This window comes from Bombina bombina, chromosome 5 (assembly GCF_027579735.1).
Source record: "Bombina bombina isolate aBomBom1 chromosome 5, aBomBom1.pri, whole genome shotgun sequence".
Lineage (NCBI taxonomy): Eukaryota > Metazoa > Chordata > Amphibia > Anura > Bombinatoridae > Bombina > Bombina bombina.
The window spans coordinates 1,144,083,666-1,144,107,500 of record NC_069503.1 but is presented as its reverse complement, the minus strand read 5'-3'; the positions used below and the strand labels follow the sequence as shown (position 1 = coordinate 1,144,107,500).

Genomic DNA, 23,835 nt, shown 5'->3' with positions numbered 1-23,835 from the left:
GTGCCAGCCCCAACCATTCTGTGTCTGATTGCCCCACACTCCGCAAGAATAAAAAGAGTAAGTTTATCTTGTTACATAACTCACGCTATACAAATAAATCATCTGCTTACTGCAACCTTTCTCTTTTACTACAGTGGGACCTTAGAAGAATGAAAACAGAAGCAATCATTGATTCGGGAGCCTTTGGCAACTTTATTGATACAACTATTGTAACCAAAAATAAAATGCCTACTGTATTGAAAAAAATTCCAGTCTCCCACAAAGTCATTGACGGGTCAACACTCACAGAAGGCCCAATCACACACCATACAATTCCTCTTCTAGTAACCACTGATGAGGGACATACAGAATATATTACATTCGATATTATACCCTCACCTCATTTCCCGGTAATACTAGGAGTTCATTGGTTACAACAACATAATCCTAATATAGACTGGTCTACTTTTAAAATGTCTCTGCATTCTCCCTACTGTACTAACACTTGTTATCCCCAACAATCATTCTTGTTATCGACAAGTGAAGAAGTTACCATTCCTGAACATTACAAAGAGTTTTCTGATGTCTTCAGTAAAACAGAAGCTGATGCATTGCCACCCCACAGGGTAAACGATTGCCCTATAGAACTGATACCAGGTTCTACCTTACCAGTCGGGCACCTATATCCACTAAGTCAAGCTGAACTTGACCATTTAAAGCAGTATTTACAAGACAATCTCAAAAAAGGGTTTATTCGTCCCTCTTCATCTCCCGCAGCAGCAGGCATGTTTTTTGTGACAAATAAAGATTCCAGTTTGAGACCAATAATAGACTACAGAGAATTAAATAAACGGACAGTTAAGAATCGGTATCCGCTACCCTTAATTCCGGAGTTAATTGAAAGACTTACCAATGCCACAATATTCACTAAGCTCGACCTGCGCGGCGCTTACAACTTAATTCGTATAAGAGAAGGTGACGAATGGCTCACTGCGTTCCAAACCAGGTATGGTTTATACAAATATTTAGTGATGCCATTCGGCCTTTGTAATGCACCAGCAGCATTCCAACATTTCATAAATGACATTTTTCGGGACTTACTGGATATATGTATCGTCGTATACCTAGACAACATTTTAATCTACTCCAACACCATATCAGAACATATTAAGCATGTACACTGGGTGCTTGCTAGATTAAAAGTACACAAATTATACGCAAAATTGGAAAAATGCTCATTTCAAAAAACTTCAATTTCATTTCTAGGTTACACTATTTCTTCTTTTGGAGTTCAGATGCAAACAGAAAAAGTAGATTCCGTTAGAGACTGGCCAGTACCAACAAATAAAAAGGAGTTACAGAGATTCCTAGGGTTTACTAACTATTATCGGAAATTCATTAAAAACTTCTCTGGTATAGTTAAACCACTCACACAACTTACAGGATCAACCGTACCATTCCAATGGACCCAGAAACATACTGATGTATTCCAACAATTAAAGCGTCGTTTCATTTCTGCTCCTATATTAAGATTCCCAAATGTAAACCTACAATATGTCTTAGAAGTAGACTCATCTGACTAGTGACTACGCGATTGGCGCTGTTCTCTCACAACGTATATCTGAGAAGGACCCTCTCCATCCAGTTTCCTTTTTCTCAAAAATCATGACACCCGCAGAAAAGAACTATACAATAGGTGATAAGGAACTATTGGCGATCAGGTCACTAGAATTTTGGAGACATTTGCTAGAGGGTGCTCAACATCCCATCTTGATCTATACGGATCACAAAAATCTACAATACCTCCAAAACAACAAAACCCTATCCGCCCGACAAGTGCGATGGAGCCTGTATTTTTCCAGATTTGATTTCAAAATCATTTACCGACCTGCCAGTAAAAATGGTAAGGCAGATGCCCTCTCAAGACAACAAATAAATAACCCTGATTCTTCCTTACCAACCTCTATCATTCCTGCAGAAAAATTCATTGGAATAACTTCAGATTTCCTTACAGAAGTAAAGAATTACACAGCACATCAAGAACCACTTCTTAACAAGAACATAATTCAAACAGATGGTATCTACTACTACAACAAACGAATATTCCTTCCAGCAGATCTACGATCAAGAATCTTAACAGAACATCATGATTCACCATTAGCTGGACATCCAGGGGTAAAACGAACACTGGAACTAATATCCAGAAAATTTTGGTGGCCACGGATGAAGGATACAGTCACAGATTATATCAAAAGCTGTGTTACTTGTCAGATTTCAAAGACTGACAGATCTACACCATATGGACTACTAATGCCTCTCCCAGTCTCAAATTCTCCTTGGCAGCAAATAGGTATTGATTTTATTGTAGAGTTACCACCCTCAAATAATCAGACAACGATAATGGTTGTCATTGACACATTCACTAAGATGGCTAATTTTTTGCCGTACCACAAATTACCCACCTCCTCAGAAACTGCTACCCTCTTCTGGAATAATATTCTGAAATTGCATGGTTTACCTACAGTAATTATATCCGATATAGGAACTCAGTTCACCTCTCGATTTTGGAAAGATCTTTGAAAAGCTTTAAATATCCAACATCATTACACAACATCATTCCATCCACAAGCAAATGGACAGACAGAGAGATTAAATCAATGGCTCGATGAGTATCTTCGCTGTTTTTGTTCATATCAACAACAAGACTGGATAAAGTTCCTAGCATATGCGGAATTTGCATACAACAACTTAACAAGTACCTCTACAAAAATGACACCATTTTATGCTAACTATGGGTATCATCCTAATTTCACCTCCATATTATCAACTCCAGCAGACTTACCTTTGGTGGACGATCTTAAGAATACCATCTTGGAAAACTTCCATTTTATCAAAGAAAATATTGTAAAGGCCCAAGCCTCTCAAAAAGTCTACTATGATTTGAGACATAGGAAACCTCCAGAATATAGGATTGGTGATCAGGTATGGTTGTCCACGAAGAATTTAAAATTTCATTTACCAAGCTGTAAACTCACCCAAAAATTCTGTGGTCCTTTCCCTATCACAAAAGCGGTGAATGACAATGCAGTCACGTTACAGTTACCTACTACCATGAAGATCCACCCAACCTTTCATGTTTCCCTACTGAAACCCTATCACTCAACTAGAACTACAGTACCACTCATACCCACAGCGATATTACCTTCTGATACCGATGTCTTTGAGGTGGAACGAATTTTGGATTCCCGTGTTTCGAGAGGGGATCTCCAGTATTTGGTTAGGTGGAAAAACTTCACTGAAGAGGAAGATAGTTGGGAAGTCTCTACCAATCTTTCAGCTCCCAGACTGGTGTCTCTATTCCACAGACGGAACGTGGACCGTCCGAGACCTCAAGCTGAGGATCAGCTTGCTTGAGGAGGGGGTCATGTCAGGGTATTTCCATTTTGGTGGTACACATTTTAGAATTCTTAACCAATCACATTATCACGCCTCCTTTATTACACCTGGTCACACCTCTAAGCTTTGCTTAGTAATTTGTGAGTTTACCTTGAGACACATCTTTGCTATCAAGTCCCTAAAATTCTAAACCTGTCTGTTACCAATCTGAGCTTTTCGTAGCCATTTCTTCTTGCCTATCTGTGTGTGCTATTAGGTATTCGTCTGCTTACTTAGAAATCTTTGGGATACAAAGTTTCCACTAAACTGTCATATCTGCCTGAATCGGATTTCATTTTGAGTGCCTAGGGCAGCACAAAACCTAAATATGCCCCTGCATAGAGTGAATACATAAGACTAAAAATTCCTCAGTTTCCTTAGCACCTTTTTTTGTGTGACTCAGCCTCTGTGCTCCTGGTAGGTTCTGGGAAATGTTGGGAGCTTTGCCAATCCATAACCTTAGATCCCATTACCTATGGAGATGACAATCAGAGGTGGCAACATTGTTACCAACTAAATTACTGCTGCCGGATCTTGTAAAAAAGCAGCACAGCCATTGGTTGCAAGAATTATGCAGAAACACTAGAGATGGGCATTTGGGGCTGATTTTTTTTTTTTTTTTTTTTTATAAAGTTTTTATTGAGGTTAAATATCATTACATCAAGAAGTAAACACACAAACAATATACACTTTCAATAATATGGAAAAGAAGGTGACATCCCATGGTAATACATGCGTCATAAGCATGCTGGGTTATGTAGTTCAAAGGCTGAATATCTCACACTATTACAACATATGGGTATAATCTAACATAAGTGTTAGTCAGCAAGTGTATAAACAAAACCTAATTTTTCCTTTATGAAGCATAGAAAATCCTCTCAAAGCCCAAGTGGCCTCTTACAAACCAAGCACAGTGTATAGCATTAGATAGAGGATAACTAAAAACTAAAACTTAACTCAAATAGGCCCACTGTTAGGCCTTTGTTACTATGTTTACTCACATACTCATGCAAATCGGATAGGGAAGGGGTTATAAATGATAGACTAGCAAAATATGTCAAAATTTATAGCTACCTAGGGGAAGTTATCAGGACAAAATCCCATATTTGAGGGAGCAGACTATATGGGGGAGAGGGGGGAAAAGAGGCAGTGTGGACTATGGGGGTTATGGAGAAGTATACCTATCATCAAAGTATGGGTAGTATGTAGCTAATAAGGACTAGGAGTTAGCATTACACTGTAATTCCCCTCGATCAGGAAATATAGATGCATTGCTCAGATAGATGAAGTACATAATATTAGAACAGACCAATGGTTCAACCAAATGTTATCAAGCATGACACCTCCAAAAAGAAAAATTGTACATATATATCAATAACTAATACTATTAGAATATTTTATCAATATTAATATAATTTGATCCTGCACTATAGTAGAGACCAAGAGGTCTCATGCCTATGTATAGCAAACTTATGCAGATTTAACATTGGCATGTAGTTCTGATATGCCAGGAAATGGACTTAACTTCTATATACCCATTTTTTGTACTACTTTGACCCTACCCTCCAGGCACAGGCCCTGCTCCCAAACAGCAGGCAAATTAACTAGTAATGCGCAGAGTATAACTAGGTGACAGGCTACTCAAATATTCCATATAATGGTATTGCCTGTGAAACTGCAGTCTGCCTAAACTGTTCATTAAAAAGAAGCATTAGTATAGCGCACATGTTTTGCAAGAAAATAAAAAATAAAAAAAACAAACATACATAAGAATAAGCCCAACCTAATTTTGTCTCCTATAGCACAGGCTGTTATAAAATGTACATCTCTCTCTATCTGTCTAATCAATATAATACCCAATGGGGGAACAACGCAGCTCTGTATAATGGCACATGGCTTTTGCATGGGGACTTAACCTCAATTAGCATTGTAGAGAGCATATAGGAAAACGGCTTAAATGAAAACAGATAAAACATACTGTATTAACATTTTCTCCAGAAATCTTCTACCCCCTAAGATATCCTAAGTCCGGGGCAAAGTGAAAAGACAGCAGGATTGCGTCCTTATGAGGCTGCGATATGCTCAAACTGTGCTGTGAGTCTCCAGCTCACTAAGAACATAAGATCAAATTCTAAGCCGCGTTAAGCAGAGAGTCACACTAGGTTAACCACCAAGTATAGTGATGCGAGTGGGCTAGCTGTGGTAATAATCTCCAAATGTCCCAAGCCCATCTAACTGTTGACAAAACATTCTCACCCCACTCCGATCTTGAAGCAGCAGGTGTTGGAAATTAAAGGCAAGTCCGCTATCTCCACTATCTCCTGATCACGAGACTTCAGAATTGCAATAGCAGTATCCATTATCGCCGGTCTAGAGCTCCACATACAGGCCCTCTCCGTAGCTACCTTCCAGGCAGCCAAATTAAAGTCAGAGATCGACTCACCATCAGATTCTCGCAGTCTCCATGCCGTAACTGTATGTGTACGTGTTGGGAGAGCCCGCACTTGCGGGTCCCCCAACATGGCATTACTGTGCGGAGGAGGTATAGTGACCCGCTCCTGAGGGACGGCCGCAGCCCCCAGGGTCAGGTCGGAGCTAGGCAACTCAACTTTACTTCTAACTCGCCGGTAGGACTCCAATTCTTGTTGAGGTAGTGTCGTGAGCATCGAGTATTCCATCAGTGCTGGAGTATAGAATCAAATGCCCCAATCACTGCTACTTTAAACTCTTCGAAAACAGACTGCAGTATTTGCGAAATGTCCTCCATGGTAGGCAATAGGAAGATTAGGCTGACAACCCCTAGTTAGGGAATGTTCTTACTTCAGCTCAACTGGCTGGGTAGACTGATCATTCAGAGTAATGGGGGGGTAGAGACAAGTATAGGCCGCTCTCAGACCTCTGCTGCGTACTTTCTCAAATACGGCTGCTTGTTCTTGAAGATGTACCAATGCCATATGAATCTGCTCCAGTAATAATGCCTGTCACAGTTCTCGTGGAAAAACTAAAATCTGACAGCTTTTGGAGAGACAAACAGCAGTTTTGTCAGCTCCCACAGGCAGACGAAGTTTAGCAAGCAGCCATCTTGGTCGGTGGTTAGACACGCCCCCATGTTGTGACTTTTTATTGTTATGACTATGTTGTACACATTATTAATTCATTTTCATAGTAGATTCCCTTCCTTCCTCTTACTTCACATTACAACGTATCCTCTCAAATCTCTCTCATACGTTCTTCCTCACTTAGCTGTATGTCTGTGTGTACTATTGTATAATATCTGTGAGTGTCTGTTTCTTTGTATGCCTGTGTGAGTGTGTCTAGCTTACTTTGTGTGTCTGTGTAAAATTAATAGGATAATGCATTGGTTACAAAACGTTAACCAAATGGGGGGAAACATCATAAATATACCAAGAAAAACTGTATTAAACGATCATATGAAAATCGGCTGCATAACAGAAGCAGGCAGGAAAAAATAACAGTCACAAGAAGCTGAGCACGAGTATAACTTACATAAAACAATAATTGTATGTAGTGATGTTGCGAACCTAAAATTTTGCGTTCGCGAACGGCGAACACAAACTTTGTCAAATGTCCGCGAACCGGCGAACCGGGCGAACCGCCATTGACTTCAATGGGCAGGCGAATTTTTTTTTTTTTATTTATTTATTTATTTATTTTTTATTGAGGAAAGAATAAGTAAATAAGTGTGTACAAGGCAAATAAATCAACCATATAACAATCATTTGGTGTACAGAGATAATGCTAATCCTCCTTTTTCTACCCCTAATAACACTAATACAGGTCACTTTTGGACCTTATCTGTTATCTTGTAAATATCCAAGGGGTTATATTATACCTGTAAAACAAAACAACATAAAACAGTAGACATCTGAAGTAAAATACAGAGCATAACACATTTTGAAATTATAGATGCCTAAACCGGAGCTGATCCTCTCCATTTAGTTAAACTCGCACATAGACGTTTAAATGGCATTTGTAGTCACATAGAATATGTACATAATCAGCAAGGAGACTTTTCCCCCAGTTATGTTACTCTGCATGCTTCTGGTTAGCTATACTTATATTTTATATAGCAGGTGGCGTTTTATACTAGCCCAAAAATATTCAAAATCTGTCACAAAATGCACTGTCAATATACAACTCCCCTGCTTGCAAGTATAGTGTCTGTTGCTGAGAGCCCAGGCGCAACCCCGGCCGCGGGCCGCGCCACGATCCCAGCCTTACCTCATCTTTTCACCATGGAGCCAAGGCTATATATTATGCATACCATCCCTCACAAACTGTTAAAATCACTATGGGGGCCCCCCAACCCCCTAATATAGCAATCTGGGATACAGGACAATATTGTTAACATTTCAGTGCTTCCCATTGCATAATATTTATAGAGTTATATTGCAATTAGTCAGTATTCTGTTTCTGCTAGTCTCAGCGTGTCTAACCATTGGGGCAAGTACATACATATTAGCACATAACAATAGAATGTAGAAGAAACATATAAACAATGAAAACAAAACTAGATTAGAGCTTATTTTAAAGCGTTTAGTAGTCATTGCGTGTCCATGCCCTGCCAGCACACATGAAAAAACTAGCCCCCCTCAAATTGTAACGGTGCGGCCAAAGTACCACTAGATTCTGCCAGGCTATTGACCAGTAGATTGCCAGCACATCTTCTCACCTGGTTAGAATAGTTCATGTCCGAGAGATCACACATGTCCGTCTTTGAATGTATGTTGGGCATAATGCCCGTCTCCATAATTAGCACTCCCTCATAGAATGCGGTATCTGTGGCGTTACTCAGATGTTTTAATTGAAGCAGATAGTTGAATATATTTGAGTCCACAGTTTCGGCGAGTTGCTGCTTCTGCCGCTTGTAAAAGCTACTTCCCCACTCACCATTACAGTCCTGCATCTTAGAGATGCCAAAGGTTGCCCGCTGACAATCGTGTGGGGTAGACTCCATTTTGGTTTTGCCTGCAAATTTTTCCCGCCTCGGGGGCTCCAGCAACCGCCATCGGGGCACATTTCCATCCTCCATCTCCAGATCAGTGACAGGCATCACATATGTGGTGGTAGTTAGCTGATGTGCGCTCATCGGAGCCTTCTTAGTGTAAAGAAGCGCGGGTTTTCCCTGTATGGGAGTATGGTCTAGGTCGGGCTCATCGCAATGCAAAGCCATTTCAGCATCTTGTAGTATAGCTGGCTGGTCCGGTAGTGCTGTACAATCTGACCCCTTCACTCTGCTAATAAGGAGCTGTAATTCACTCTCTGAGGGTGCTTTTTCGATTAGTGCCAGCAACATAGCTTCAAGCTTGGCAAAGCGGCTGTCAGTGATATCAGTAAACTCTCCGGTCTCCATTGCGGTGTTCTTTTGTAGCTAAGTTCTCTTTAACGCCCTTATATATGTAACTGTGCGTTTTCTTTTGTGAGATGGTAAAGGCTGTGCAAAGTCTAATGTAAAACTTTTCCTGTGATAGACGATCAGCTCCAGCAAGTTACCCCGGAGGTCCGGGGGGGGGAACGCTGCCTGCGAGATTAGCCGCCGCTGCAGGCCTCTTTTGTCCAGTTTCAACCCAAGGGTCATAAGCACAGCAGGCTGTAGTTGATAGTTCACTCTTTTATATGTATAAGCTGTATAATCTGAGCTATAATCGGCGGATTAATGTCATCTCACCCGGAGCTCATGAAACATGCGACTGCACGGAGCCGCTACTTGGACACGCCCCTCGGGCATTTGGGGCTGATTTATTGAGTAGTTTGATTTACAAACACCTATAAAATTATTGGACGAAAAGGATAAAAAAACAAATGATTGCTTAACTAAATCATTTTGTTCATTTATTCACACTGCGCCAAAAAAAGGTGCAGGAAGGGGGGAGGAGTTATATTGTTCGGTTAATAAGATCCTTTGTTCGCAACCATGTAAAAGGGCTCTTACCATTCATTAGTCCATCAGCCCCTGTCCAATGATTTTAGTCATACAGGAGTTCTATGTTCCTTGAAAAATAGGTTATTTTAATGGTTCTTATTCTATAATGTAAGATGTTTGTTAATATTGTCTATCACCTAGATTACAAGTTTTGCTTTGTGGCTTGTAACGCTAAAAAGATGGCATTATCAGCGTTAAAACAGCACTGCAGCTATTACAAGTGTTGTCGGTATAGCTGTACCGCACACCTTTTAGCCTGTAACGCAACGTCAGTCCCGCACACGTAAAAATGACGTTTTTTCATGGGATTCCCATAGCACCGGTATTATGAATTTTGCGGTACGGCTAAAAAGTGAGCGTTACAGCCTAAAACGGCAAGATCTGTACCGCCATCTAAAGTCAGTAGTTATGAGTTTTACGATACAAAGCTGTAACATAAAACTCATAGCTAAACTGCTATAAAGTACACTAAACACGCATAAACTACCTATTAACCCTGTCAGGGTATTTCCATTTTGGTGGTACACCTTTTAGAATTCTTAACCAATCACATTATCACGCCTCCTTTATTACACCTGGTCACACCTCTAAGCTTTGCTTAGTAATTTGTGAGTTTACCTTCAGACACATCTTTGCTATCAAGTGCCTAAAATTCTAAACCTGCCCGTTACCAATCTGAGCTTTTTGTAGCCATTTCTTCTTGCCTATCTGTGTGTGCTATTAGGTATTCGTCTGCTTACTTAGAAATCTTTGGGATACAAAGTTTCCACTAAACTGTCATCTCTGCCTGAACCGGATTTCATTGAGATTCTCACGGAGCCGATTCCAACCTGCACATACCTTAACCGGACTCTTCAAGCACTTCCCTCAAGGTACTTACTCCTCACTTTAAGCTGTGAATATATTTTCGTTGATTGTTATTTGGAACTTTGTTAGGAAATTCTGTTTCACTACCGGAGCCGAGAGTGTTGTGACGTCACAAGCCAAACACCTAACCACGCTAGTGTACACTGAAGAGGAACTCCTCCCTGCTTGCCTAAGGAGACACAGGGAGCTGCAGTGAAAGACGAACACTACATCTCTCAGTTACTTTGTGAGTACTGCTCTTAATCCAAAAATAAGAACATTAAGTGAACTTTACTTTCTGCTTGGCATTTGTAAATAATAGAGCTGTTTCATCATTCTATGTTCAGCATTATCGTTTTCTGACTGTTAGCTAAACAGTACAGATTATTCTACATACTTTATATCAAGTATCATCATACACCGATATAATCTGGTGTCACTTCACATAGTGTACACTATTTATATATGTGTCACAAACCACAATTTTCGTTTATTATAGCATAATCTACAAACTTTATAAATTCTAAGAAGTATTAGAATTTGAACAATAAGTAATCATAGTCCTAAGGAATATTAGGATTATTACATATTACTAAACCCAAAAAAAAAAAAGTGTTAATAGGGGAAAAGCATGGATCCCGCTGAACTACCCCAGATTGTGTACAATTTAAGTAAAAAAAATTGACCAGATGGGGCAAGCCATTGTGGATTTGCAGGTAGAGAATAAGGTTTTGAAAGAAATGATCAAGGACACCAAAGAACAAAGATATCAAGCACCTGAACCACAAGTATGTTTGCCAGAAGTATTTTCAGGGGACAGAAGGAACTACAGGCAGTTCAAAAATGCCTGTTATCTGCTGTTTAACCTAAAGCCTCTTACTTATCCTAATGAAAGAGTGAAGGTTCTTACCACAGTCTCATATCTAAGAGCTGAGCCCAGAAGATGGGCAGACCAATTATCTGAAACAAACTCACCTATTCTAAATTTCTTAACAGATTTCTTTGCAGCATTAGATGAATTGTACAAGGATGCTGACGTACAACTAACAGCTGAGCATAGAATGCGACAGCTAAAGCAAGGAAAGAAGCCCGTTGAGGACTTCACCGCTGAATTTAAGTTGCATGTCTCAGATTCCTCATGGAGTATGATATCACTCAGAAACCAATACAGGTTGGGCTTATCCGAAAGTATAAAGGATGAACTCTCTCACATTGATATGCCCCCCACTTTAGAAGCATTGATAAAGGTAGCCACACAGATAGACAGAAGACTGAGAGAAAGGAAGGCTGAACGTCTTCAGACTGAAACATCACCTCGGTCTCATGCTCCTAGCTATCCCATATCTACTACATCTACTCCAGATCATACAACACCCATGGAGATTGGAGTATTTAGAGGACCACTTACTCCTGAGGAGAGGATAAAAAGAAGATCTAAACAGTTGTGTATGTATTGTGCCAGCCCCAACCATTCTGTGTCTGATTGCCCCACACTCCGCAAGAATAAAAAGAGTAAGTTTATCTTGTTACATAACTCACGCTATACAAATAAATCATCTGCTTACTGCAACCTTTCTCTTTTACTACAGTGGGACCTTAGAAGAATGAAAACAGAAGCTATCATTGATTCGGGAGCCTTTGGCAACTTTATTGATACAACTATTGTAACCAAAAATAAAATGCCTACTGTATTGAAAAAAATTCCAGTCTCCCACAAAGTCATTGACGGGTCAACACTCACAGAAGGCCCAATCACACACCATACAATTCCTCTTCTAGTAACCACTGATGAGGGACATACAGAATATATTACATTCGATATTATACCCTCACCTCATTTCCCGGTAATACTAGGAGTTCATTGGTTACAACAACATAATCCTAATATAGACTGGTCTACTTTTAAAATGTCTCTGCATTCTCCCTACTGTACTAACACTTGTTATCCCCAACAATCATTCTTGTTATCGACAAGTGAAGAAGTTACCATTCCTGAACATTACAAAGAGTTTTCTGATGTCTTCAGTAAAACAGAAGCTGATGCATTGCCACCCCACAGGGTAAACGATTGCCCTATAGAACTGATACCAGGTTCTACCTTACCAGTCGGGCACCTATATCCACTAAGTCAAGCTGAACTTGACCATTTAAAGCAGTATTTACAAGACATTCACAAAAAAGGGTTTATTCGTCCCTCTTCATCTCCCGCAGCAGCAGGCATGTTTTTTGTGACAAATAAAGATTCCAGTTTGAGACCAATAATAGACTACAGAGAATTAAATAAACGGACAGTTAAGAATCGGTATCCGCTACCCTTAATTCCAGAGTTAATTGAAAGACTTACCAATGCCACAATATTCACTAAGCTCGACCTGCGCGGCGCTTACAACTTAATTCGTATAAGAGAAGGTGACGAATGGCTCACTGCGTTCCAAACCAGGTATGGTTTATACGAATATTTAGTGATGCCATTCGGCCTTTGTAATGCACCAGCAGCATTCCAACATTTCATAAATGACATTTTTCGGGACTAACTGGATATATGTATCGTCGTATACCTAGACAACATTTTAATCTACTCCAACACCATATCAGAACATATTAAGCATGTACGCTGGGTGCTTGCTAGATTAAAAGTACACAAATTATACGCAAAATTGGAAAAATGCTCATTTCAAAAAACTTCAATTTCATTTCTAGGTTACACTATTTCTTCTTTTGGAGTTCAGATGCAAACAGAAAAAGTAGATTCCGTTAGAGACTGGCCAGTACCAACAAATAAAAAGGAGTTACAGAGATTCCTAGGGTTTACTAACTATTATCGGAAATTCATTAAAAACTTCTCTGGTATAGTTAAACCACTCACACAACTTACAGGATCAACCGTACCATTCCAATGGACCCAGAAACATACTGATGTATTCCAACAATTAAAGTGTCGTTTCATTTCTGCTCCTATATTAAGATTCCCAAATGTAAACCTACAATATGTCTTAGAAGTAGACTCATCTGACTAGTGACTACGCGATTGGCGCTGTTCTCTCACAACGTAAATCTGAGAAGGACCCTCTCCATCCAGTTTCCTTTTTCTCAAAAATCATGACACCCACAGAAAAGAACTATACAATTGGTTGATATGGAACTATTGGTGATCAGGTCACTAGAATTTTGGAGACATTTGCTAGAGGGTGCTCAACATCCCATCTTGATCTATACGGATCACAAAAATCTACAATACCTCCAAAACAACAAAACCCTATCCACCCGACAAGTACGATGGAGCCTGTATTTTTCCAGATTTGATTTCCAAATCATTTACCGACCTGCCAGTAAAAATGGTAAGGCAGATGCCCTCTCAAGACAACAAATAAATAACCCTGATTCTTCCTTACCAACCTCTATCATTCCTGCAGAAAAATTAATTGGAATAACTTCAGATTTCCTTACAGAAGTAAAGAATTACACAGCACATCAAGAACCACTTCTTAACAAGAACATAATTCAAACAGATGGTATCTACTACTACAACAAACGAATATTCCTTCCAGCAGATCTACGATCAAGAATCTTAACAGAACATCATGATTCACCATTAGCTGGACATCCAGGGGTAAAACGAACACTGGAACTAATATCCAGAAAATTTTGGTGGCCACGGATGAAGGATACAGTCACAGATTATATCAAAAGCTGTGTTACTTGTCAGATTTCAAAGACTGACAGATCTACACCATATGGACTACTAATGCCTCTCCCAGTCTCAAATTCTCCTTGGCAGCAAATAGGTATTGATTTTATTGTAGAGTTACCACCCTCAAATAATCAGACTACGATAATGGTTGTCATTGACACATTCACTAAGATGGCTAATTTTTTGCCGTACCACAAATTACCCACCTCCTCAGAAACTGCTACCCTCTTCTTGAATAATATTCTGAAATTGCATGGTTTACCTACAGTAATTATATCCGATATAGGAACTCAGTTCACCTCTCGATTTTGGAAAGATCTTTGAAAAGCTTTAAATATCCAACATCATTACACAACATCATTCCATCCACAAGCAAATGGACAGACAGAGAGATTAAATCAATGGCTCGATGAGTATCTTCGCTGTTTTTGTTCATATCAACAACAAGACTGGATAAAGTTCCTACCATATGCGGAATTTGCATACAACAACTTAACAAGTACCTCTACAAAAATGACACCATTTTATGCGAACTATGGGTACCATCCTAATTTCACCTCCATATTATCAACTCCAGCAGACTTACCTTTGGTGGACGATCTTAAGAATACCATCTTGGAAAACTTCCATTTTATCAAAGAAAATATTGTAAAGGCCCAAGCCTCTCAAAAAGTCTACTATGATTTGAGACATAGGAAACCTCCAGAATATAGGATTGGTGATCAGGTATGGTTGTCCACGAAGAATTTAAAATTTCATTTACCAAGCTGTAAACTCACCCAAAAATTCTGTGGTCCTTTCCCTATCACAAAAGCGGTGAATGACAATGCAGTCACGTTACAGTTACCTACTACCATGAAAATCCACCCAACCTTTCATGTTTCCCTTCTGAAACCCTATCACTCAACTAGAACTACAGTACCACTCATACCCACAGCGATATTACCTTCTGATACCGATGTCTTTGAGGTGGAACAAATTTTGGATTCCCGTGTTTCGAGAGGGGATCTCCAGTATTTGGTTAGGTGGAAAAACTTCACTGAAGAGGAAGATAGTTGGGAAGTCTCTACCAATCTTTCAGCTCCCAGACTGGTGTCTCTATTCCACCGACGGAACGTGGACCGTCCGAGACCTCAAGCTGAGGATCAGCTTGCTTGAGGAGGGGGTCATGTCAGGGTATTTCCATTTTGGTGGTACACATTTTAGAATTCTTAACCAATCACATTATCACGCCTCCTTTATTACACCTGGTCACACCTCTAAGCTTTGCTTAGTAATTTGTGAGTTTACCTTGAGACACATCTTTGCTATCAAGTCCCTAAAATTCTAAACCTGTCTGTTACCAATCTGAGCTTTTCGTAGCCATTTCTTCTTGCCTATCTGTGTGTGCTATTAGGTATTCGTCTGCTTACTTAGAAATCTTTGGGATACAAAGTTTCCACTAAACTGTCATCTCTGCCTGAATCGGATTTCATTTTGAGTGCCTAGGGCAGCACAAAACCTAAATATGCCCCTGCATAGAGTGAATACATAAGACTAAAAATTCCTCAGTTTCCTTAGCACCTTTTTTTGTGTGACTCAGCCTCTGTGCTCCTGGTAGGTTCTGGGAAATGTTGGGAGCTTTGCCAATCCATAACCTTAGATCCCATTACCTATGGAGATGACAATCAGAGATGGCAACATTGTTACCAACTAAATTACTGCTGCCGGATCTTGTAAAAAAGCAGCACAGCCATTGGTTGCAAGAATTATGCAGAAACACTAGAGATGGGCATTTGGGGCTGATTTATTGAGTAGATTGATTTACAAACACCTATAAAATTATTGGACGAAAAGGATAAAAAAACAAATGATTGCTTAACTAAATCATTTTGTTCATTTATTCACACTGCGCCAAAAAAGGTGCAGGAAGGGGGGAGGAGTTATATTGTTTGGTTAATAAGATCCTTTGTTCGCAACCATGTAAAAGGGCTCTTACCATTCATTAGTCCATCAGCCCCTGTCCAATGATTTTAGTCATACAGGAGTTGTATGTTCCTTTAACATTGAAAAATAGGTTATTTTAATGGTTCTTATTCTATAATGTAAGATGTTTGTTAATATTGTCTATCACCTAGATTACAAGTTTTGCGTTGCGGCTTGTAACGCTGAAAAGATGGCATTATCAGTGTTAAAACAGCACCGCAGCTATTACAAGTGTTGTCGGTATAGCTGTACCGCACACCTTTTAGCCTGTAACGCAACGTCAGTCCCGCACACGTAAAAATGACGTTTTTTCATGGGATTCCCATAGCACCGGTATTATGAATTTTGCGGTACGGCTAAAAAGTGAGCGTTACAGCCTAAAACGGCAAGATCTGTACCGCCATCTAAAGTCAGTAGTTATGAGTTTTACGATACAAAGCTGTAACATAAAACTCATAGCTATACTGCTATAAAGTACACTAAACACCCATAAACTACCTATTAACCCTGTCAGGGTATTTCCATTTTGGTGGTACACCTTTTAGAATTCTTAACCAATCACATTATCACGCCTCCTTTATTACACCTGGTCACACCTCTAAGCTTCGCTATCAAGTGCCTAAAATTCTAAACCTGTCCATTACCAATCTGAGCTTTTTGTAGCCATTTCTTCTTGCCTATCTGTGTGTGCTATTAGGTATTCGTCTGCTTACTTAGAAATCTTTGGGATACAAAGTTTCCACTAAACTGTCATCTCTGCCTGAACCGGATTTCATTGAGATTCTCACGGAGCCGATTCCAACCTGCACATACCTTAACCGGACTCTTCAAGCACTTCCCTCAAGGTACTTACTCCTCACTTTAAGCTGTGAATATATTTTCGTTGATTGTTATTTGGAACTTTGTTAGGAAATTCTGTTTCACTACTGGAGCCGAGAGTGTTGTGACGTCACACGCCAAACACCTAACCACGCTAGTGTACACTGAAGAGGAACTCCTCCCTGCTTGCCTAAGGAGACACAGGGAGCTGCAGTGAAAGACGAACACTACATCTCTCAGTTACTTTGTGAGTACTGCTCTTAATCCAAAAATAAGAACATTAAGTGAACTTTACTTTCTGCTTGGCATTTGTAAATAATAGAGCTGTTTCATCATTCTATGTTCAGCATTATCGTTTTCTGACTGTTAGCTAAACAGTACAGATTATTCTACATACTTTATATCAAGTATCATCATACACCGATATAATCTGGTGTCACTTCACATAGTGAACACTATTTATATATGTGTCACAAACCACAATTTTTGTTTATTATAGCATAATCTACAAACCTACTAACTTTATAAATTCTAAGAAGTATTAGAATTTGAACAATAAGTAATCATAGTCCTAAGGAGTATTAGGATTATTACAAACCCCTAAACCGAGGCCCTCCCGCATCGCAAACACTATAATAAATGTATTGACCCCTAATCTGCCGCTCCCCCACATTGTCGCCACTATAATAAACTTATTAACCCCTAAACTGCCACCCTCCCGCATCGCAAACACTATTTAAATATTAACCCCTAATCTGCCGTCCGCCAATAGAATGAGAGCTGCTTAAATCCTATTGGCTGATTTGAATAGCCAATAGGATTTTAACAGCCCTAATTCCTATTGGCTGATTCAAATTTTTCAGCCAATAGGAATGCAAGGGACGCCATCTTGAATCGCGTCCCTTGCATTGAAGATTTAGTGTACGGTGGCGACCGTATGAAGAGGATGCTCCGCGCCGGATGTCTTCAGGATGGACACACTCCGTGCCGGCTGGATGAAGATCGAAGAAGTCGCCTGGATGAAGACTTCTTGCCGCATGGATGAGGACTTCGCCAGCTGGATGAAGATAGGAGAGGCCGCCTGGATGAAGACTTCTTGCCGCATGGATGAAGACTTCGCCGGGATGAAGATCGTTCAAGCGGGACTTCAAAAACTGTAAGGGGATCGTCAGGGGGTTAGTGTTAGGCTTTTTTAAGGGTTTATTCAGTGAGTTTTATTTTTTAGTTTAGGGTCTGGGTAGTAAAAGAGCTAAATTTTGTGGATTTTGGGGGGTGGGGGTTTGTTGTTAGTGGGTCTTTGTAAATTTTTTTCAATAAAAGAGCTTAAGGGCCATTGGTATTTTATTCTAGATAAGGTTTTTTATTTTGGGGTGGTTTTTTTGCGGTATTAGAATAGGAATATTTTTTTTTTATTTTTGATAATTTGTTTGTTATTTTGTGTAATGTATATTTTTAGTGGGTGTTTTATTTAGCAAAAGAGCTGTTTATCTCAGGGCAATGCCCTACAAAAGGCCTTTTAAGGGCCCCACAAAAGGCCCTTTTAAGGGCCCTTGGTAGTTTAGGGGGTGTTAGGGCGTGTTTGTATTCTTTTTTGGAGCAAAAGAGCAGTTTATCTCAGGGTAATGCCCTACAAAAGGGCCTTTTTAAGCCCCCCCCCCCCCCCGAAAGGCCCTTTTAAGGGCCCTTGGTAGTTTATTCTAGATTAGGCTTTTTATTTTGGGGGGTGTTTTTTTAAAAAAAGGGTATTAGAATAGGAATAATGTTTTTTTTTTTGGATAATTTTGTTTGTTTTTGTAATGGTAGTTTTTTTTTATTTTTTGTAATGTTAGGTTTTAGTGTAAGGCAGCTTAGGTTTGTATTTATTTTAACTAGGTAGCTAGTAAATAGTTAATAACTATTTACTAACTAGTCTACTTAGGTAAAATAAATACAAACTTACCTGTGAAATAAAAATAAAACCTAAGCTAGCTACAATGTATCTATTAGTTATATTGTAGCTAGCTTAGGTTTTATTTCACAGGTATTTAGTTTTAAATAGGTATTATTTAGTTAATAATAGTAACTTTAATTTAGATTTAATTTCATTATGTTAAAGTTAGGGGGTGTTAGGGTTAGGTTTAGGGTTAGGTTTAGGGGTTAATATAGTTTAATTTAGGTTGATGCGATGTGGGGGGCTGGCAGTTTAGGGGCCAATAGGGTTATTTAGTTAATAATTGTAAGTTTAATTTAGATCTATTAAAGTTAGGGGGTGTTAGGGTTATGTTAGGGTTAGGGTTACGTTAGGGTTAGGGGTTAATAGTTTAATTTAGGTTGTTGCGATGTGGGGGGCTGGCGGTTTAGGGGTTAATAGATTTATTTAGTGGTAGTGATGTGGGAGGCCAGAGGTTTAGGGGTTAATAGCTTTATTTAGGTGGTGGCGATATCGGGAGCAGCAGATTAGGGGTTAATAACTGTAGGCATCGGCGATGTCAGGGGCAGCAGATTAGGGGTGTTTAGAATCGGGGTTTATATTAGGGTGTTAGGTTTAAACTGTCTTTTAATTTCCCCATAGCCATCAATAGGGCTGCGTTACGGAGCTTTTGTTTCAGCGATCGCAGGTGTTAGACTTTTTTTTTGCCGGCTCTCCCCATTGATGTCTATGGGGAAAGCGTGCACGAGCATGTCAAACACAGCGCTTGTTTTGGGAGCGGTATGGAGCTTAAAATCTCCATATCGCCCCCACAAGCAGTGTTTTTTTAAACTTGTAATGGCAGCGCTATAGGGAATTAAATAACGCAACTTTTGTGGCGTTCTTTACTTTCCCTATAGCGTTCAAAACTTGTAATCTAGTGGTATATTAGCTGTTCCCATTGGATACAATGGTAACAAATCTGAATCCAATATTTGTCTGAACCAAATGCCTGCATGGACGAAATTCGGCTGAACCAAACATTTAAAAATATCCAAAACAAATCTTTCAGACGAAACACATTTTTCACCTGTGCACGTCTCCCAGACACTGCCTACTTGTACTAGAATACAGCAACTTCAATTTATCATATTTATTAAATGCATAACCCAGCATAGAAAAGCACGTTGCCATAGATTAAGTTACTGCCAGTAGGTACCTGGTGTAATCGGGAATGTGTGTTAAGGATATGTTTTCTGGTGGTTGTTATAAGATCCTGTAACTTCTTATCCTTATATTGAAACTGTTCCCCCAGCAACATAGTGCTGACAATATTCCCTATAGCGCATCCTATGAGGTTCAGAGGGTTGAAGGGCTTTCCTGAGAAGATAGAACACAGCAATATAGGAAAGTTTAATCATCTAGAGAAAGACAACATTTTCAGGGTCTTATTTATAGATGATTATTTAACTTTATATTGAAAATATTCTTCTGATATCCACCTCCTGTGTCTGCCACAGCCTGCAGGAGGTTCTGGCCCTCCTTTAGTACTCGCTCTTCCATGGTTGTCTTCCCCATTCCAAAGTTCCTCAGTGAGGTAAGGGTGAAGCGTCGGAGCTGGCTCCAGCGCAGTCCGTGTACATTAGGAAAGCCTATGAGGAACAAGACAAAGACATTAGAGGATTCCTGCATGGATCAGAGGTTACTACAGATTCACTTTTCAAGAAAGGATACAAAGAGAACAAAACAAATTAAATAATAGAAATAAAATGGAATGCTCTAGCTCTATCTGAATCATCAAAGACAAAAAAAATGTTTAATGTCCCTTTAATCACTAACCCCCTTACCATACAGTATCTTAACAAATACTCATATGCCTCTGGGACCTTATAAAAGCCATTATACAGATGAAGCCACCTATACTGAATTGTATTAATGTAATTCCTTAATGTGACCCAAAACCACACACAGGGAAACTGGGTAACAAATCCTCATATGCCTCTGGGACCTTATAAAAGCCATTATACAGACGAAACCACATATACTGAGTTGTATTCATGCAATTCCTTAATGTGACACAAAACCACACACAGAGAAACTGGGTAACAAATCCTCATATGCCTCTGGGACCTTATAAAAGCCATTATACAGACGAAACCACATATACTGAATTGTATTCATGCAATTCCTTAATGTGACACAAAACCACACACAGGGAAACTGGGTAACAAATCCTCATATGCCTCTGGGACGTTATAAAAGCCATTATACAGACGAAACCACATATACTGAATTGTATTAATGTAATTCCTTAATGTGACACAAAACCACACACAGGGAAACTGGGTAACAAATCCTCATATACCTGTGGGACCTTATAAAAGCCATTATACAGACGAAACCACATATACTGAATTGTATTCATGCAATTCCTTAATGTGACACAAAACCACACACAGGGAAACTGGGTAACAAATCCTCATATACCTCTGGGACCTTATAAAAGCCATTATACAGATGAAACCACATATACTGAATTGTATTAATGTAATTCCTTAATGTGACACAAAACCACACACAGGGAAACTGGGTAACAAATCCTCATATGCCTCTGGGACCTTATAAAAGCCATTATACGGAGGAAACCACATATACTGAATTGTATTCATGCAATTCCTTAATGTGACACAAAACCACACACAGGGAAACTGGGTAACAAATCCTCATATGCCTCTGGGACCTTATAAAAGCCATTATACAGACGAAACCACATATACTGAATTGTATTCATGCAATTCCTTAATGTGACTTATTGCACAACACAAAATCACACACAGGGAAACTGTGTAACAAAAAAGAAATTTAATACTGGACTTTGTTTTCTCCTATTTGTTACCTTAATAATGATTTATAATTAACATAGCTGAATATTTATCTCCATGAGGGACAATGCAGTTTAATATTAGTAAGTATGAAAGTCATTATACAGAGACCAAAGGCATCTGATCACAAATACAATATAACGTGATAATCATTAAAGTTAATATATTATACAGAATATAAACAGGAGAAGACAAATGTGAGATTGATATAAATTGCTGCAGGTGTTTTGGTATATTTGCTGTGTTTATATATTATCATGATTCAGATAGAACTTAGCATTTAAAAAAATAAAATGTATTACTGTAGTCACATTAACTTAGCTTAGCTCCTTTCCATGACAGCATACTGAGGTATGCTCACAAGCATGTTATCTGTTATACATATAGCTCTCAAGTCTGCGCTCCTGAGACTATTTCAGTATGCTCACAGGCATGTTATCTGTTATACATACAGCTCTCAAGTCTGCGCTCCTGAGACTATCTCAGTATGCTCACAGGCATGTTATCTGTTATACATACAGCTCTCAAGTCTGCGCTCCTGAGATTATCTCAGTATGCTGTCAGTATATTTATAAGAATCTTAGCATTTACTCTCCAAATAATATGTTAGTATATGGCCGGGTTATAACTGATGTATTTAACAATCTTTCTTTAAACTAAACCCACAATCAAACATACATTAAATTAATCTAAATATCTGAAATCTTTATTATTAGTAAATAACTATGAATACATTGATATATATATATATATTTGTAAGGATCAAAATAGGAGTCAATATGATATGCGTTAAAACAAAAACTATTTAAAATATGCTATGCAAAGCTCATGCAAATTTATCTTTAAAACCAGCCTTACTCACAATTGAATTTCATTCAGTTAACACAATGAGGCTAAATATAAACCACTAAATATTCAGACTGGCACAATTCTAAACAGTGCTTAAATCAAACAATAGGTCAATATATGTATACTCAGCTATTTAGCTAAAATTTGATTCTAATACAATTCTAACTTGGATACTAAAGTACATATATTCTTAATATGAACAGTTATTTAAATGTCTATTTATTTAGATTGGAGCAATTCTTATTTGCTTATAATAAAAACCAATTCTAAGATAACTATATATAGTGGATTTTTCAGTTGGGCACTAGGGTGCCAGCAGGTCTAAACTTTGATTGGGATGTAAAACTATTTGTAGATCAATAATATAAATTTAAGTTTATTTTTTCAGTGTTCACCAATCTCAGCATAATTGTTGAAATTTTTCTATAATTTTTTTAGAATTTTTTCAGATTAAAAGACATTATTTAATAATTTAATAATTTATTTTTATTACTGTTATTGTTTTGTATATTATTTACATTTGCATTTAATGTAAGATTTATATAATAGTATCATATTTTTATATTTAGGATGTTTATTATGTCTTTTATTTTCTGTTAGTTTGAGTATTTGTGACAGGACAAAAATTTGTAGTTAAACACACATACTTTGCTCATGCTAACCTGCCTTAAATGATTAAGTTTACTTTAATTAATTAATTGATTGCTGTGAGTTTTCAGCTGACCTGTATTTAAGGCAGTGTATCATGGGTAGTAAGTATGGTCACTGAGGATGTAACACAAGGAAACGCGTCTGACCAGTCTTTATTTTTTCTACCTTGCTGCCTGTCTATAGCTGCTTTTCAATCCTACCTGTTGGATATCGTTATGCCTTATTATATATGAGAAGGAATTTCCAAATAAACAGGTATAAATATTTACTTACTTCTACTTTGCTGTGTGTTTTATTTTGAGATTAAGTCTCACTGCTGCCGGGTGCGCCGGAAGTATTTGCTTTTTGTGTTGTTATCTGAGCGTTGATGGAGCGCTCAGCTTCCCTTGCACCGGAGCATTGTGAGTGAAAGAGGATACGTCATCAGACGTCTAGTGTGTGTTAACTACGTGAAGAGCGTGAAGAGTGTCACGTGAGTGTGAACGGACACAGTTACAGTTTGAGCGCTTTCCCAAGTTGAACTGGTTTGGATCTCCATCACTTTAAAGGGTAAGCTGCACGGATATTACTGTGCTATTTGCTAACTGTCTGGCAATATAAAAATACTAAGTACCAAAAGCGCATTAAGTCGTAGTACACACTGAAGAGGTGTTTACCTAAGTACTAGCTGCATTACACATAGCAGTCTACGAGTGCTTTTGTACAATATTACAGACATTACAGCTCATAATCTCTTGTGAGCTCATGTTATAAGTATTAACACACCATAAGAAGGATTTAAGTATTTAACACTAAGCAAGTATATTTATGATATAAGGATTTATAAAGCTAAACATGGCAGCAGGGGGATTTGTCTTGCAGCAATTTGCTGAAGAAATAAGTGACA

General features: G+C 38.7%; 1 protein-coding gene across 1 annotated transcript in view; it reads right to left on the bottom strand.

Moving 5' to 3' along the window:
- Positions 1–23,835, bottom strand: part of LOC128661203 (cytochrome P450 2B19) — a 192,379-nt gene that overhangs the window by 122,805 nt on the left and 45,739 nt on the right. The window contains exons 4-5 of the mRNA XM_053715455.1: positions 20,070–20,219; positions 19,787–19,947 (exon numbers count right to left, since the gene is read on the bottom strand). Of these exons, the coding sequence (XP_053571430.1) occupies positions 19,787–19,947; positions 20,070–20,219 (311 nt within the window). The remainder of the gene's footprint in view (positions 1–19,786; positions 19,948–20,069; positions 20,220–23,835) is intronic.